Source organism: Lonchura striata, chromosome 1A, assembly GCF_050655825.1.
Source record: "Lonchura striata isolate lonStrDom1 chromosome 1A, ASM5065582v1, whole genome shotgun sequence".
NCBI classification, from domain to species: domain Eukaryota; kingdom Metazoa; phylum Chordata; class Aves; order Passeriformes; family Estrildidae; genus Lonchura; species Lonchura striata.
In genome coordinates this window covers 25,722,896-25,739,385 of record NC_140741.1, presented here as the reverse complement: position 1 = coordinate 25,739,385, position 16,490 = coordinate 25,722,896, and the positions used below count along the sequence as shown (strand labels likewise).

Genomic DNA, 16,490 nt, shown 5'->3' with positions numbered 1-16,490 from the left:
GGCCGGGGCGGGCCCGCCGGGCCCCGCCGTGACGCCAGCGGCCGCCGCCCGGACCGGCCCCGCCGTGCCGCGGGCGGAGAGGCGTGCCGCGGCTGCCGGGCAGGGCGGTGTGTGCAGGCCGACGGGTCCCCGGTCCTGCTGGCCCGCAGCCCCGGCCGCAGGAACCGAGGGGCTCCCGCCGCCGAGAGCCTCCGCCGCTTTCTGCAGCCACGCCGAGCTCGTCCACAGCACCCGCGAGCCTGAGCGATGCCCAAGCCCTGGAAAGCCCGTGGGGATGAGTTTTTCGTTTTCCATAGCCCAGTGGGAGTAGGAAGGACTCCCGACACTCCCGGTACGACTTAGGAAAAAATTCTTTACTGTGAGGGTGGTGAGGCACTGGGACAGATTGCCGAGTTGTGGATGTACCATCCTTAGAAGTCTTCCAGGCCAGGTTGGATGGGGCTTTGCGCAAATTTTTTGTGGAAGGTGTCTCTATGGCAGGGGTGTTGGAAATGAAAGGTCCCTTCCAACCCAAACTATCCCGTGACTCTACACAGGGTGGTTGGCACGTTCTGGGATGTGCTCCTGGCCTAAGCAATTGCCCTGCCCAAGCTGAGGCTGCAATCAGCCAACACCCATACCTGGAAAATGGGGACGTGTTAATAACCAGCACAAATCTCGCTCTAACGCTGCCACGCCTGACTTCCTGCATCACACACTCGAGTCCCGTGTACTGGTGTCACCTGAATGCCATGAGGCTGAACTGAGGTGAGGCAGCAGGGAAGACAAATGCCCTGGTGTTACCTGCAGTGCTCCATGCTACATCTCCCTTCTGGGGGGTCCCAAGCAGTCAGGAACCCGAGCGATAATTTGGGTGACTGGTGCTGCTGGAAACAGCTTGCCTGCCAAGTGAATGAGTTTAGGAGGGTTAGGATTGGATGTGTTTTGCTGAGAAACACCAAGTAGTAACAACAGTTGCAGAAAACAGCACATGCCAGAAATAAACAACAGTACTCCAGAAGTTTAAAAAAAATTATATTGTAAGTACAGTACAAAAAAGTCTGTGTATAATTGTAATGTAATCTGGACCAAACAGCAAAGAAATAACAAAAATATAAAAACTGCTAAGTCTTGACAAAGTTTCCCTACAGTACCAAATACCACAAGATACAGATTATACAAAGTGTACAAATTTTAATAAAAATACAATTCACCAGGTCCTGTGTGTTTTTCACTCTTCAAGAGTTTTCAGTTGTACAGAGGACAAAGCTGAAGTTGATCCCCTTCTGTTTCTTCAAAAGCAGATCTACCTCTTCACCAAAATGCTCTCAACTCTGAAGGGCTGGAAAGAGCTGGTTATTTTGTGCTGCTCACAACAGCAGATGCTTTAGTTTAGGCCAGGATCTGAAGCAGGATTGGACTGCCTCCCTCCTGGGCCCTTCCTGCTTCCAGGCCCATTGGGATTTGTCCTAAGCTGTTAAAATGGGTTCTGGCCTGGTGGTCTGAGAACCTTCCGTGCCTCCTCTGCTGAGAAAACCCCTCACTGCACTGAGAAAAGATCTGTAAGAGACAGACTACCTTATACAGGCACATCTGGGCAATACGTGGCAAAGAGGCATGGAGAGAAGAACCCTCCACACCCCAGGATTTAATTTACTTCTGATTTGGGGCTCAGCCACAGTGAGGGACAGCTCACTTTCAACTGTCCTAAGAAACAGAAGCTAGATTTACTTGGAAGTAAAAAATGCCTCTTCTTTTATTTCAAAACTTTCCTGTTACAGAGGTGATAAGGCCTGAGTCAAATAATATTTCAGTTGTTCTGCCCACCTTCACAAGATAGCATGTTTCTACAAACTCTTAGAATCTTCCTGGTGCTTCTTTACACAATGCCCATGCTTACTACTATACATAGAGTTGATTCCTGCAGGAAGTGTGCTGAGAAAAAACTTGATTCACATTTTTCACGCACTGTTGGCTGAGGGAGGAATTTTTGCTTTTAAATTATGTATATATATATAAATATATACACACACAGAGAGAAATATACAGGATAAATTAAAATCTGTTACAGATATTGGTAAAAGTTAAATACATGTGATATGAACACCACATACACATACATACACACAGACAAAAGCCTAAACAGGAATCAAGTGTTCTCCTGCTGCTCCTCTTCCAGAGGAGCAGAAAACCAAACTCCAGGTATGTGGCTGGAAAGAAGAGAAACCAGTCCAATCAACCCACATGTGCCTTACTTGGCCGTTACTGCTTCAAACTGGCCACTGGTCACTGCCTTGAAGCAGCACCACAGTTCCTGCAATAGTGCTGGTGAGAGAGATGGGGGATGAGCCATTTCACAAAACAGAAGCAATCCAAGTTTTTCCCATCTGCTTCTCTACTCCTTTCCATCAAAGTACGCTAATCACGCCATGGAAAAATCAGCAGGAGGTTCATTTTCTCAAGCCAATGCAATGGGTTGATACATTGTGCTAATGATGATTTGAGTATGAGTCCATAAGGAAAAAATAAACTTCTTGTCATCTACTTCACTTCAAATACCAGATACCAGACCAGCCAGCCGATAATGTCAACTTTCAGTTATTACTGTCTGAGGAGTAGGGGTTGGAGAAAGCGACCAAGAGGCAAAAAGCTATCCAGCTTTCCCCTCAATAAGTGTGTTTTAAACAGAAAGAGTTACAAATAGGGCTGGTGAAGAATTCAGTTCTATTCCCTGGTCCAAAATGTATCATCTCTCCCTGCCCACAGAGTATCAGAATACTTTTGTTTTAGCAGGGATATCAGGAGATCATCTGGTCCATCTCCCTTCTTAAAGCAAGTCCAACAAGAGCAGGCTGCTCGTTCAGTTTTTGAATATTATCAAGGAAGCCGAGTCAAGAACCTCTCTGGGCCACCTGTTTCAGTGACCCCTCTCATGGTGACTTTCCTTCTTGTTTATATCGGGAAGTCCATTCTCTGATTGTTTCCCCCACTAAATCTGAATTTAAGGCAAATATCTCAAAAGCTTGCTGAATTCTTCATACAAAATACTTTCAGATTGGAGGACATTTCACCCACCAACACAAAAGGGTTTTTTCAGCTTAACTTCACAACTTTTTATAAAACAGAAGTCAAATAGTTACAATCCTATGTATATACTGTACATATATAAACTTTAAAAGCCTCCACATGGAGCCCTTCGGGAGCGCTGGCATAGTGCACATACACAAGTCAGTTACGCAGAGGTTGAGTACATCCCAGGATCCTTTCCCATCAAAGTCCAGGCATGATGTAGGCAATGTTGTCTAGTGTATTTGACTAGGAAAAGAAATTTGGTGTTTTTTTAGCATCAGGTAATAACTCGAAATCCTTAAAAAATGGCATAGGTGAGGGTACTAAGCAGTTACAAGTTGAGTTACAAGTTATCATAGGATGAGATAAACAAAGCTGCCTACTGATCACCTTTAATAGGGTGTCAGATGGCAAAAAGAAGTGCCCTTCAGTTTTTCTTGGAAAATGTAACAGAATTCTGAGAATCCTTCTCATGCCCATCAGAAAAAAAGACCCAGCTGTATGTTTTTCAGATGCAGTGTTTCAGTAAGATCAAGCCCGTGCCTAGATAGCTGAGGAGGCCTTAGGAGGAGCACCTTTAACTGAGAGATGGAGGAGGTGGAGCTGCACCAGTTGTGATTTTAGAATTTACAATGCCACCTACTGTCTCAAATATAAATTGCAGCACAACTGCTGGGGTTTATCGTGTCTCAGAACACCACTGTCATTATGTATCTGACTGTGAAAATCAGATTATCAGCTCTTGAACAGGGTTTCCAGAAGTGAAGCGTAACTGCCATAATTCACCTAAAGCTCTGTTTCTCCTTATAACAATAACTTGATCGAGTTTCTAATAAACACACCACTGGTCATGTGGTAACTGCTCTGAATAAACTTGGCAAGCAGGAAGGAAAAAAAGCATTAGTTTTTCCATGGCTTAAGATCGGAACACCCCACTGACTCAGCTTTTGTGCACAGAGCCAGTTTGTGGGTGTTCACAGACTAAACTGTCAACTTTGTTCCTGTTGTTGATAGTCCATTCTTGTAATGAATAAACGTTTGGGCTGCCCTATTATGATATGTCAATTCATATCTCATTTTTGTTGCCCCCTCTGCTGGATATGTTTTTAGTCTCTTAACTTTTGCAGACTGTATTTTTTAATTTTTGCTCCTCTCCTTTGCTGCTTTATTCGCGTCTCCTGTAGGAAGTGTGACTCATGATGGCTGCTGCCATCTTAATCTATGTTCACATCAGGCTACACAGATGTCATGAGCTGTTGCTAAATCAGGGCTCAATATGAAGAGTAGCTTAAAGAAGAAAAGAAACTGTAGTTATGCAGCTCCTTAAGACAGAGATTATTTTTCTTTGCTCAGAGAAGGTTTCAGCCACTTGTAAAAGGTCCTACACCATCACATTAGGAATCCTGAGATCACAAGCTGTTTTTTAAGCTAATGAAGGAAAAACAGCTTGTGTGATAAAGAGCAGCTAGAAGGTGGGCTTTATTTTATGGAAAATTAGAACTTTTGAAAATACTGGTTTACTTTTATTTGAGTCACATTGATTGACTCCATCATGACTAAAACAGGACCTACCCGCACTGCAATGAATGCTACAAATATTAGGTCAGTTGCCAGTGGGAGAAAGAAAGGTTGCACAATATTGTACAACGGTAATATCTGTAAGAATTTCAATAAACATTCCTCCGTAAAAGCCCATGACCAAGACAAATTCTCTTATTGCATTGGAATTATAATTATATTACACTGATTAATCAAAAAAAGCTCTATTTGGACTTTACTGAAATTCACAGTGCTAGAAAGAAAGTAACCACAAAGAACTCACCAAAACATGCTTTGGGCAGCCATTCAACTCAGGCAGTTGTGTGGTCAGACATGCCAACGGGCCCAAAGCACAGATGATTGAATCTAGGAGTACTGACAAACTTCCAGAAACAGCCACCATTCCCTGGCAGTGACGGAGGAAAAAAATTGGAAAGGGATGAGTAGTGGAAATTGAGCTTCTTTCTCAACTGTATCCACTCTCAAGCAGATACTGTATCTTCAGCCCTCCAGTCCACTTCCACTATTTACACAGTAACAGAACTGTGCCTTGTGCTTCAAAAGACTGCTGGCTCAAAAAATTTAGAGTTCAAGAGGCAATGAACTGGTGCAAGATAAAAGCAGGAATCAATAGAAAACACCAGGAAGTTGTCAGTTGCATAAAACACCGATTCTACAAATTTTTGTAATATATTTTCTGTGCCATTTTGTACCATCTATTTTGTTAACTATGTGAGTCCTAATGACAATAACTTTTATTTTTGAAGTTAAAGAAATGCTAAGCCTCTAACAGATGTTTTAGTCATTTATATACTTTCTGTAAAGCGAGTTTTTCTGTGTGTTTTTCTGGGCCTTGGTTATTCCTCTTAGGATGTCAAATCAGTCATACCAAAACCAAAATGCAAGAACATTTATTTCACTGTTGATAAAATAAGCAAGCATAGTGGGGTGAGATTGTCATGCTACTCATAAAACTCAGTGATATTATTTGAGACAAATATGTTTTCTCCTAAGAGGCTGGGCTGAGTTCTCAGAGCGTACAGGTATGAATGTGCATTCACAGAGTCATTGTCATTTAACAGTAGGAAACCATTAAAATGTGACATTATGTTACCAGGCAGGTTGAAACAATTGTAGCCTTTATCCAAAGCACTGGCAATATGATACTGCCAGAAAAGTAGAGGACATGCAAAAAATGTCGTGGGAAAGGCTGATAGTTTTCTAAAAAGTAGAACAGTAACAGAAACAGACCAGAGACTGACAAAATAGCAAGGAAGGTTCACCAAAACCAAGGTGAACATACATCAAGAAAAGACTGAAGTTTGCTGAACTACAAATTGGTTTCAAGGACCTAGAACTGCAAAGCACCTTTCTTTGGTGCCTACTGTTTACTGAGGACTTTTATTTCACTGAAAATAAACAGATGCAAAGAAACAGGGCATGCGACCTCTAGTTTCTCTCCCTAACAGAAAACCACTGGTTAAACTTTTAAGGAAGTAAAATAATCACCCCCTTGAATGCCTTGTGTAGATGACAGGACATCACTGTGACATTGCTGGTTACAAGCTCACCTCTGTTTCCTGCAGTCTGTGTCCAATGAGGCTCAGAGATTCACCCAGTAACTGTAAATGCGCAGCTACATCAATGGGATCTGTCTCAGGGGCTTTGGCTGGTGAGGAAGGCACCACCACGGTGCTGGTGGGGGATTTTTTGTGAGGAGAAACCACTCCTGTTGGAGAAGCTGAAAAACACACAAATTAAAACTCCATATTCCTTGCTTTCACTCTTTTACTCACAAGCCCATTTAGTTACTAAAGTTCAAATCTCATAGGCATGATGCTTAAATAGTTCTGCTGCCTCAGTCTCACAGTCTTTCGAGTTGAAACTTTTTTTTACATGTACAGAACGTCTATCTCAGCTGAATGCAGTTGGGGAGATTTGGTATCAGAGATGCTAAACCAAGCACAACCCATCTTCCCTCTAGCAGCAAGCTAATCCAAATAGAAGCTCCTTTCTGTCTCTTCTTTTACATTTCAATCCCTAAACTGCCAAAACCAAAACCATTCTATGAATCAGATAAGGAAATCTTTATGAAAAATACTGACATCATTCTCACTCTCACAGAAAAGTTGATTTGACTAGTTGATTTGACTGATTTAAATGTCATGCTTTGTGAGAAAGCAGGTAGGGAAGTGAACCAGGTAAGGACCTTTGCTTTTTATTCCACAGGCAACACTACCTTCCCCGTCCAAGAAAAGAGATGAGACAAATAAAGTGCAACAATTACCTTTCATTTTTGGTGCACCATCTGAAGATGATGCCTTTCTCTTCACAGTGGTGGCCTCTGCTTTATTCTGCTTGTGTTGGAGATACTGAGCTTTCTGTTTCCAGATCTGCAGTTACCATGGTAAGAAAATAAAGATTCATAACATTAGGTAATTCTGTTACCTGATGCCAGCACCTGGAGGCAGAATGATGTTACATAGGTAGGAGGTAGCTAGGAGGAAGAAATCCCCTGAGAAAAAAAGTGAATGGTTTTATGTTTGCAAGGGCAAGATTTCCATACTTTCCACCTTTACATGCTTTAAGGATATAGGTAACATATTTCAAGGCATTGTGGCAATGCTGCCACCAGATTCTGATCTAAACACCTAGTTCACAGAAATCATTTTACAAAAACATCTCACACAAACACTCACCAGTTTATCCTTCTCAGGTAGTTGCTTCCACACTTCTGCCAGTTTTTTACTTAGCTCTCCAAAATCTGGCAGAAAGAAAGAAAGAAGAAAAATGCTTAAAACAAATTTGACCATAAGATCCTGGAGAGAACATAGGAAATTTACCGGCCCATCCATACACATTTAGGAAGCAAGTCATTCTACAACTGGAACTCTCCACACTGTTCTGAAAATGTGCATTCCTGTTACTCTTTAAAATTAAGATAAAAGCTTATAGCAGGAAGATGAAATCACAGTGTATTTACAGGAAAGTGACAATTGAGGTAACTCTTTAACTAAAGAGAAAGCTAGCAAGTTCTTTACCCACATTCACAACTTGGTTAAAATAAAATTATAATATGACCATGAAATCCACTCCCGTCCCCCTTTGCCATCTTTTATTCTAAATAACATTGGCAGATTCTTTGCATTATGTCAAAATTAAGAAGTTGGCCTGAAAGAGAGACAATATGTTCTGCTAATTAATCTGACTGGTGTAAAATCATGAGAAGAGAAGGCTGGTTTATTCCTTTACCTATTCCAGGATGCTCAGACACAATAGTTGTGCGATATTCCTTACAGAACACTTGATAAGCAGACATGTTTTTCTTCTTTGGCTAGTCAGAAGAAGAAAGGAAACGAAGATTTTTAATTATGATGAGATCTTCTCCTCCAATTTAATAAGAATTTGGCATTTATTAAAGACTTAAAAGAAAGACATGGTACTTAGATCAGGAACCTTAAAAAAGCAATTCTTTACATATTCTGACTGAATTTAGTCTTTATGAAAGCACAGGAATCAGCCAGAAACAGTCTTAGTACAAGGCTTATCATGCAAAATTCAACAAGCTATTCTAAATTCAGGATCAACATACAACTTTGTTAATGTATTTCAGTTTTAAAACCTATAATAAAATCCAATATCTTATACTATTCACAGTACCTATTACAGATCTGTCAAAACAATTAAGTCCTCATCATAATGTTTTGTTCCATTCCTTGCATCCTTACAAAGCATTTCCATTTGGCAGGAAAAGAGACTGTGCTGTACATTGACAGCAAGATATTGCAACTGCTGAGCTATGATGAGGGAAAAATTCCCAAACAGATTAGGATAATGGCTGAAGAGGTTTGGGCTCTGTCTGTCCAATTCCTCATACAAAGCATTATTTCTCTATCTGAACATGCACAAGCTGCTTTCCCCCAATTACTTAAGACAGCTACAGTTATCTCATTTGTAAACTTGTTCATATGCTAGCTACCACTTCTGCTACTCATATATTTATGCAGTAACCATGGAAAACTGAATGTATAAGTACAGGCCAAAACTGGGAACAAGGTAGTCTATTACAATTAGAATTTCATTTGAATACAGGAGCAAATGGGTAAATAGCTTCAATTTTCAGGTTAACAGCTTGATTCCTTTTTACAGGAATTTTGATCACTAGTCCAAAAGTCTGACTAGGAATAGCTAGCACCAGTCACATTAGAAAAAGATGCAGATGTGCTTGGTACATGACCCACATCAAGCAAAATTAAGTATAACTTTCCCAGAGAACCTTTAATGGCTAAAAACCATCTGTGCCACAAAGCCAGAAGAACATATATATTCCTTCTGCTACAAACAGAAATCACAGCGACTGACATATTTTCCAAACATGCTTCAGTTAAACCACTGATAATTGGTATCAGTTATTCTTTGTTTCAATTTAACATGCCTTTGTAATGGAGTACCTAATTCACCATTACCCTCCACCCAATTTCTACTTTTCCTTCAAATTTTCCTTACTTTGTCTCGTTCTCTTTCCTTTTCTTTTTCTCTTTCTCTTTCCTTTTCCTTTTCTCTTTCTCTTTCCTTTTCTTTTTCTCTTTCCTTTTCCTTTTCTCTTTCTCTTTCCCTCTCCTTCTCTCTTTCCTTTTCTTTTTCTCTTTCCTTTTCCTTCTCTCTTTCCTTTTCTTTTTCTCTTTCCTTCTCCTTCTCTCTTTCCTTTTCCTTTTCCCATTTCTCAGCCTTGTCCTTCTCCTTGTCTTCCTTTTTCCTCCTCTTCTCACCTTGACCATCTGAGTGAAAAACAGCAGGAGGAGGTGGAGGGACAACGTAGGGGGTACTGGCAGGTGGTGGTGACACTCTTACTTCTGCTACCGCCACAGGCGAGTGCCCAGAACTCTTTTTAGACTTGGAATGCTTCTTCTCTCTGTGTTTCTCCTTGTCCTTTTTTTTCTTACTTTTTTTGGATTTCTTCTTCTTCTTAATTTCCCGGTAGGAGTCATCTATCACCAGCTCTCCAGCCTCCAACTCTCCACCAGAAGAAGAACCAGATTCTGGTGGTGCCTCCATACCTGAAACCTCGTACTCGCTCCCATGGCCCTCTGAATGAAGGGAGGTGTCAGCACCAAAACTCTCAGAAGGTGGATGTGAGTCTAGAGGTGGTTTGTGCTTTTTCCGGGATGACTTCAGGAAGCTCTGCAGATCGTGCCCCAGCAGGAATGAGCCTTGCTCATCTCGAGCTGATTTCTTTGAAGATTTCTTTACAGCTGCTGATGCTGAAGAGTAGGATAAAGAATCATCATCTGCTGCACTACTTTTCTCTTTTGGTGAAAGGATGAGCTTCATCTTCAAGCCGTCAGGTTCACGAAGAGTAAGTGTCTCTGTGTTCACATAAAGAGGTTTCATTTTTTTAGATTTGTGGGAGCTGCTGTCATCCACTGAGTGCTCCCCACTGCTCCCACTCAGCTTCTTCTTGGGATGCTCCTTTCTGCTTTCAGAATGGCCAGAGGAAGAATGAGATGATTTTTCAGAGGTCTTCTTTGAAGACTTTGAGCTTGTGGCCAAAGGTGAGTTGATAGCCTTAAGTAAATCCATGGTTGTATCAGCTGAGGATGGGCTAGAAGCTGCTTTTTTCTTTTTCTTTGATGGTAGATCCAAAGGCGAGACACCTGAAAAAGATCAAAAGAAACGTACATTGAGATGATTCATTAAAGACATTGAAGAAGGGAAGTGAGAATCCTGTGAGCCTTCCAATTACAGGTGACAGATTTCCATCCTGGCTTAAAAAGAAACACATGCACCTCAGCACAGCTTTACTGAAATAATTCAGAGGCTGTGACACCTGAGCTGATCAAATAATTTAAGGAAGGGAGAGACAGTAGAAAAGTTCTTGAAATTTTGTGAAACTCCATTCGTGAAATGAAATGTTTTGATGAAAATACATCTAACTGAAATTACACCTCAAGCAGGGCTTTTATGACATTATTAGCCAAGGTGAAATGAATGAGTTGAAAATATGAGCTTTTTCATTCTGTAGACAGATGGTGATGAAAGATGAAACTTCAGCTTGGCTTTCTCCTTCTATTGGATCAATAATAAATCCTAAATGTGCTAAGCATCTATGATCCAAATTGTCATTTTCTGACCAACTCATTAATTGTGAGAATAGATGAACAGAAAGCAGTTATTTTTCAATCTTGGATATTCTGTTTTTAAAAATTCAGAGCAAGTTCTTTACCTGTACGTATAATTAGTTTTTAATGCAATTGGTAAGCAGGAAAAGCAAATGTCAAATGTGAAGGCATGAGTTCGAAAACTACAACTTGTCAATGAAAAGGGGACGGAAGATCTCTAACCCCTACAATGACAATTTGTTAAGATAGACTGAAAATATAATTCCCTAACCTTCTGCTGTCTGGTGCTGATCAGTATCAGGTTTCTGATTAGCTGTTCTAAGGCAGGTTGATGTACTCTCCTCCTATAAAATGCTAACCACAAAGCTTGATGACACTGGTTTAAGAGCATGCTTTCATTAAAGTCATGATCTGTTAGCCCCTTCTCCTTCTTGATTACTACCTTACCTCGGTAGCAGAACTCATCAGAGGAATGCTTTCTCTTCTTTTTGTGAGCTTCTGTCCCCGGAAAAAACTCACTGTCCTGGAATAAGAAGAAAAAAAGTTGCTTTCAAAAAGGAGGGAAATAATATGAGAGTCACATAGACTAATAACAGATAAAAAATTATAGGAGGTATCAAGGGTTACTTGTACTACTCTAACACCAAGGATCCATAGATATGAAACAGGTTCATCTTTCTAGGTGCTAAAAGAGAACTTACTCTGTCCCCAGAGCACACAGTGTAGGTATAAAGTAAGATGAAACACATGTTACAGATAAGTGGGAGAGTACAAAACATATAATTAGTCTGAATTGGTTTCAGCACAATGGTCACCTAACTGACATGAGCTTTCTGTAGGCACATCAGCACAACAGAGCTCCAAGGAAACTGAAAGACAGATCTCTGCAGGGAGACCCCCAAGTGAGAGGAGCAACAGAAAAGAAAAAGTACATTTGCAAAGTGTTGAGATAAGGGCAATGCAAACTATGACTTGGAGATCAGCTGATAAGTTGATAAAAAGACAGACATCTACCCTTTAAATAAAGATAAGAAATAACTTCAGATGCATAAACTGTCAAGCCCTGAAAACAAAGGGGAGCAGTTCATGCTTGCTATGCTGAAAAAGAAGTAACAGGAGGTACAAAGAGGTGAAAACTAGAATGATAGAACAAAAAAATGTCCTTAATAATCTATCACCTAATTATTATCTGTGTCTTGATCAATTTATGAATCTGAAACTGAAGCTCCTCTAAAGAATTCCAACCACATGGTAGATGATTTTAAACAAGAACTTGCTTTTGAGATGACAAAAAACCCCAAATCACTAGATAGCCCCCTGTGAGCTAACAGCAGAAAATGTAGCTCAAAGACGAAAACTTTGAAGAAACTAAAGTTGCCACTATGTGATTTCAAGAATTAAGGCCCCTAAGAGATAAAAAGGGCAAGTTCATTCTCCTCAAGAACTATAGTTTCAGACTGTCTGTAGAATCAGGAAGACAACAGTGCATCAGTTAATATTCTATCCATCCTTTGCTGGCTATTTATACAACTGTAAATGCTATATTTTAAAATTTTGTAAGAACTTATTAATAGCATTTTCTTACTTGCCAGGCTCTACATCAACACCAGGACATCACTCCTACTACCTCATTTTCTGAGGCCAGAAAAATCAGAATCGGGTCTTGATCCCCTCCTTTTCCCCAGGAGAGTTACTGAACAATACAGGACATGATTAGCTGATCTTGCTGCCTTTTACATGCATTTCTAAATAAAAATTCATAAAAAGGAGAAGAAACCCATTCCATCCCATCACTACCTTTATGCATATCCTTACACCTTGAACCTTTCCTCTGAGGGTTTCTACCTGAGTCACTATCTCGTCTTCCTCTTGCAGAAGATCCTTGTACGTGCGCTTTTTCTCTCGCTGTATCCTGGCAGGTGCCAGCCCGTCATCAACACTCCGGTGACTCTCTAGGGACTCTGTGATTTATGTGAAATGGGAAAAAAGGAAGAAATGAAATACCACATTAAGGAATGACAGACAAGTGGACCACTCATAAAATAAACTAACAGAGGATATTGGCATAGAGTGATGCACAAAACCCAACAAGCACAGAGGCCTGAAAGGTAACAAACAGTCTGTACTGTCTGACCAGAGGGATGCGGCTCAGTGCTGTAACAAAATCATTCTAGATTTAATCTCTAATGCCTGTATGTTCCTTCCTAAAGAAAAATGGACCTAGAAATGTTACCATGACTAAATGTATCTTATCCTTCATCCCCTGTCCCACTGACTTGGTAGGGAGAAGAAAGGCTGCAGTGGCAGAGTTCCCAATCAGGGTGTCTGCAGTAGGAAACACCACCCATTTCTCTCAAATTCTAATCCCAGAACTTTACACTTGGAAATCAAGGGCTTGGGGTCCTCCAGTAACTTGGCCAGGTTAAATTTAAGGGCTCCACAGCACCCTAACTTCTTTCCCACTCTGCATGGCCTGGCAAAGGCTGCAAAGGACATCCTTTTAAAAAAATTATTTGTTTATTCTTTTTGCAAATCCCTCTGAGATTATAAAGCAGTCATACCTTCTTTCTTCTTGGCGCCATCATAAGCCATGGTGGTCCTGCAGGAGCCTGTGAATGAGCTGCCACGTCTGGGCTCCTTCCCCCGTTCCCATCTATAGGAAAAGGTCTGAGAAACAGAGAATGAAAATAACCCTCCCAGAAAGAAGAATGATGATATGTAAATGGGGAAGCTTTCTCTGAACCAAATAAGGACTCTTTGGAAGACAGTGCAAAAGGAAATGAGTGGTCAGTCTTCAGGCTTGATAGATTTGGGTTTTTTAATCAAAATGGATATTGTATTATTTTAAATATAGAAAATACCATCTTTATATTTTCTTGTAAAATACCTGAATCTCTGAACTAATTTATTTACAGAAATAGAAAGAGGGTGAGAAGACAACTGAGTTTGATCTTCATGACACACAAAACTGCACCCTAACTGTGTCAAAGCCATTTTTTGTCATTAGCCACTGTAGCAAAGAGTGGGATGTTTAAAGAGATTTCAAACCCTTGAGTCTCAGATGAAGTGAAGGAAAAAGAAGGGACCAGGTAGAAGGAATTAAATTACAAAAGAATTATTATTTTTTTTTTTTAACTAGAGGATCACACATTTTGTATTAGAGATGTGTATCCTTCTGATGTGTTTCCCAATGCTACCACTGCAGCCATTCTGAATGCCAGCCTGGGAGAGGGGATGGAAGAGAGCAACCCAACCTCTGCTCCCCAGGTTTCAAGCTTCCTCCAAGTGAGCCACTGTGCCAGCTAGGGGCACACAGCAGGACAGTGCTGCTGTGGAATAGCCACACTCTGGTTCTCTCAGAGCAAACAGCTTTTGTTCCTCAGACAGTGTCCAGCTCAGTAAGATCGACGTTCTGCTCCTACGGGATCAATCCAATCGCTGCCAGCTGCCTTTGTGTGTTTGTGTGTACGTGCACATGTGTAAATACCCAGCCACAAACACCATGCAGCCTGCTCGTCCCAGCTGTCATGGTAATCCCTCCACACTGAAGCCACATGAGACTACTCTGGGAGCAGGGAACCTGAACTTGTACATCCCCCATGTAATCAATTTTATAAACTGGCTGAGACTGACAATGTTCAACTCATTCATCCTACAGTGGTTACTTAACTGATACAACAAAGTCACAACTAATCAGGCTTGTGGGCACACAGGAGATGTTTCTGTTTGAACTCATAGGGATACATGCTATTTCTTCAGGTTTTGGAAAAACACCCACTGCACAATGTCGAGACAGTGTTCTGACTATTATAACAAATACAAGGATTCCATCTATACACAAGAGCACTGCAGTCAGCAATAAAAAAAGAGCATGTTGCCACTTGTGGGCTAGTGGTCTTAAACCAGGCGTTGTCAATATTTTGTGCTGTTTGTCATACAGACTTCAGTGAAAGGACACACAACACCTTGCTCAAGACAGAAAGGGACTAATACAGATACTGATCAGCAAAACAAAGCTGAAGACAGTAATTCATTAATGGATGACCTGAAGAGCCTAGGATTTTTTTGTACCTACATGCCTTTTAGTCTCTTTTAAAATTTTATCTGCCTGGCAAGGACAAAGGCTGGTAGATCCTGCCCAAAGGTGCTCACAGCCCAGACCTCCAATTCGGCAAATACAAAACATACCCTTAACTACTCTCATCTCGTAAACCTCAGTTAGGCTCCCCTATTTCAAATTCCCGGGTTTCGGCAGCGCTGGCACAGGCTCAGCGGGGAAGCTCTCCCTGCACGTCTCCCGTTGCTCAGCGCACATGCCAGCGGGTTCAAGGCCCAGCCGGGCTCTCCTGCAGCCCCGGGGCTCCGCACGGACCCCGCTCCCGACTCCGCTCCCGGCCGGGCCGTGCGGGCAGCGGCAGCGCCGGGAGCGGCCCGGGGCGCCGACCCGGCACCGGCCCCTCCGCGGGCCCGGACCGCGCATGCGCCCCGACACCCCCCGGAGCCCAGGGCCCGCCGCCGCCTCCGTTCAAAGCGGGCTCGTTCGCTCCGCTCCCGCCCGCCCGCGCGTCCCCTCACCCGAGCGGGCTCCAGCCTCACGCCAGCCCTCGGCTCCGCCCCTGCAGCAGGCCCGAGCGTGCCCCGACTGCGGGGCCGCCCAGAGGCGACAAGGCCCGCCGGCGCCGAGCCGCGGCCGCAGGGTGGGGACGGGCCGCGGCCGCCTCACTCAGCCCCGCCGCTTCCCGCCGCGCCGCCGCCCGCGGCCGCCATCTTGGGCAGGCAGACAAGGGACCGCGCCAGCGCCGACCAGCCGAGCGCCGAGCGCCTCCAACGCGGCGCCCGCGGGGCGGGGCGTCGGCTTGCCGAGCGCATCGATGTCCGGCGCGGCGCCCCGGGAGCGGCGCGTCCCCGCGGGGCCGTGCGACACTCGGGGACATACACGGGACACACACCGGGTGTCTGTGCCCGGCCCGGCTCCGGCCCTACCTCCGCCACTGCAGGCGTGCCCACGTTCGCCCTAGCTTGGCACAGCCTCCTCCTGGTGTGTGCGGGTGCTGCGCGGCCCCGGCGCACTTCGCCTGTCCTGCCCGTGTCCGCAGGAGACCGGGCCGGCTGGGCTCGCAGCTCGGGCTGGTTGTCGGCCGCTTGTTGCTGCCGCGGTGGGTCAGTGGGAAAGGGTGAAATCCTGTTGTTAGACAGTTAAAAAGCCAGTACTTCCGTGAGATTAGTCACACACGCACATGAATGGGCACATCTCCCTCAAGACTGTCTGATTCCCCGAGGAACTGCGCGGATGCACTGCACAGGTGGATTCGGTGCCAGCTGGGGCAGCGATGAGCACGACTGAACAGCCCGCTCGGGACTACTGCCCGGGAAGGCATCACGCAACCTCGCACCCATTCTTATCGATTGTCCAAAGGTGGCAGCCAAGAGAAAGGCAAATTGCCCCCAGCATCTTCTAAAAGGCTCATTCAGTATTGCAAAGGCTTCAAGACAGATTTAAAAAAAGCCCAGGAAGCAGCCAGGTCAGAAAAGAGCCTCTTTTCCCACTAGGTTAGCCCTTCTTCACTCTGACCTGTTGAGAAGTTCAACAAACCTCATTTCACCCTCACCTTAAATCTCATAATCTCCACTGATGCGAGAGCTGCTGTTTTATCTAGGTGCCGGCAGATCGCCCCGTGACTCTTTGGCAGAGGCTGCTCAGTCATACGCTGTCTGCAGACTGCCGTTCTCAGCCGTGCCCGGGGTTAGACCCGACCCATCGCAGACAGGCCATTCCCAGCCCCT

The 16,490-nt window shown here is 43.5% G+C and overlaps 1 protein-coding gene across 3 annotated transcripts; it reads right to left on the bottom strand.

Moving 5' to 3' along the window:
• Nucleotides 1–993: 993 nt before the first annotated feature.
• On the bottom strand, nucleotides 994–15,493 carry HMGXB4 (HMG-box containing 4). 3 transcript variants are annotated; one of them, XM_085568689.1, is made up of 11 exons: nucleotides 15,282–15,493; nucleotides 13,268–13,373; nucleotides 12,504–12,667; nucleotides 11,154–11,229; nucleotides 9,094–10,241; nucleotides 7,840–7,921; nucleotides 7,287–7,351; nucleotides 6,875–6,980; nucleotides 6,159–6,328; nucleotides 4,871–4,993; nucleotides 994–3,294 (listed from the first exon to the last, which is right to left on the bottom strand). In XM_085568689.1, exons 2-11 carry the CDS (start codon nucleotides 13,296–13,298, stop codon nucleotides 3,250–3,252), a joined length of 2,010 nt encoding a protein of 669 aa, XP_085424815.1. In that variant the 5' UTR covers nucleotides 13,299–13,373; nucleotides 15,282–15,493; the 3' UTR covers nucleotides 994–3,249. The 3 variants fall into 3 exon arrangements, with proteins under 3 accessions (XP_085424815.1, XP_031359502.3, XP_085424816.1); XM_031503642.3 differs by having other exon boundaries at nucleotides 12,552–12,667; nucleotides 15,282–15,490; XM_085568690.1 differs by lacking the exon at nucleotides 15,282–15,493 and adding an exon at nucleotides 14,895–15,103.
• Between the last annotated feature and the right edge of the window lie 997 nt (nucleotides 15,494–16,490).

What these genes read in the sequence shown, in the direction of transcription:
- HMGXB4 (XM_085568689.1), bottom strand. Translation starts at nt 13,298, where the DNA reads ATGGCTTATGATGGCGCCAAGAAGAAAGAAG. An exon ending in GTGTAAGGATATGCATAAAG is followed by an intron (nt 11,230 to 12,503) that starts GTAGTGATGGGA and finishes TTCTTATTCCAG; the next exon opens with GACAGTGAGTTTTTTCCGGG. An exon ending in GTCTGAGCATCCTGGAATAG is followed by an intron (nt 7,352 to 7,839) that starts GTAAAGGAATAA and finishes TCTTTCTGCCAG; the next exon opens with ATTTTGGAGAGCTAAGTAAA.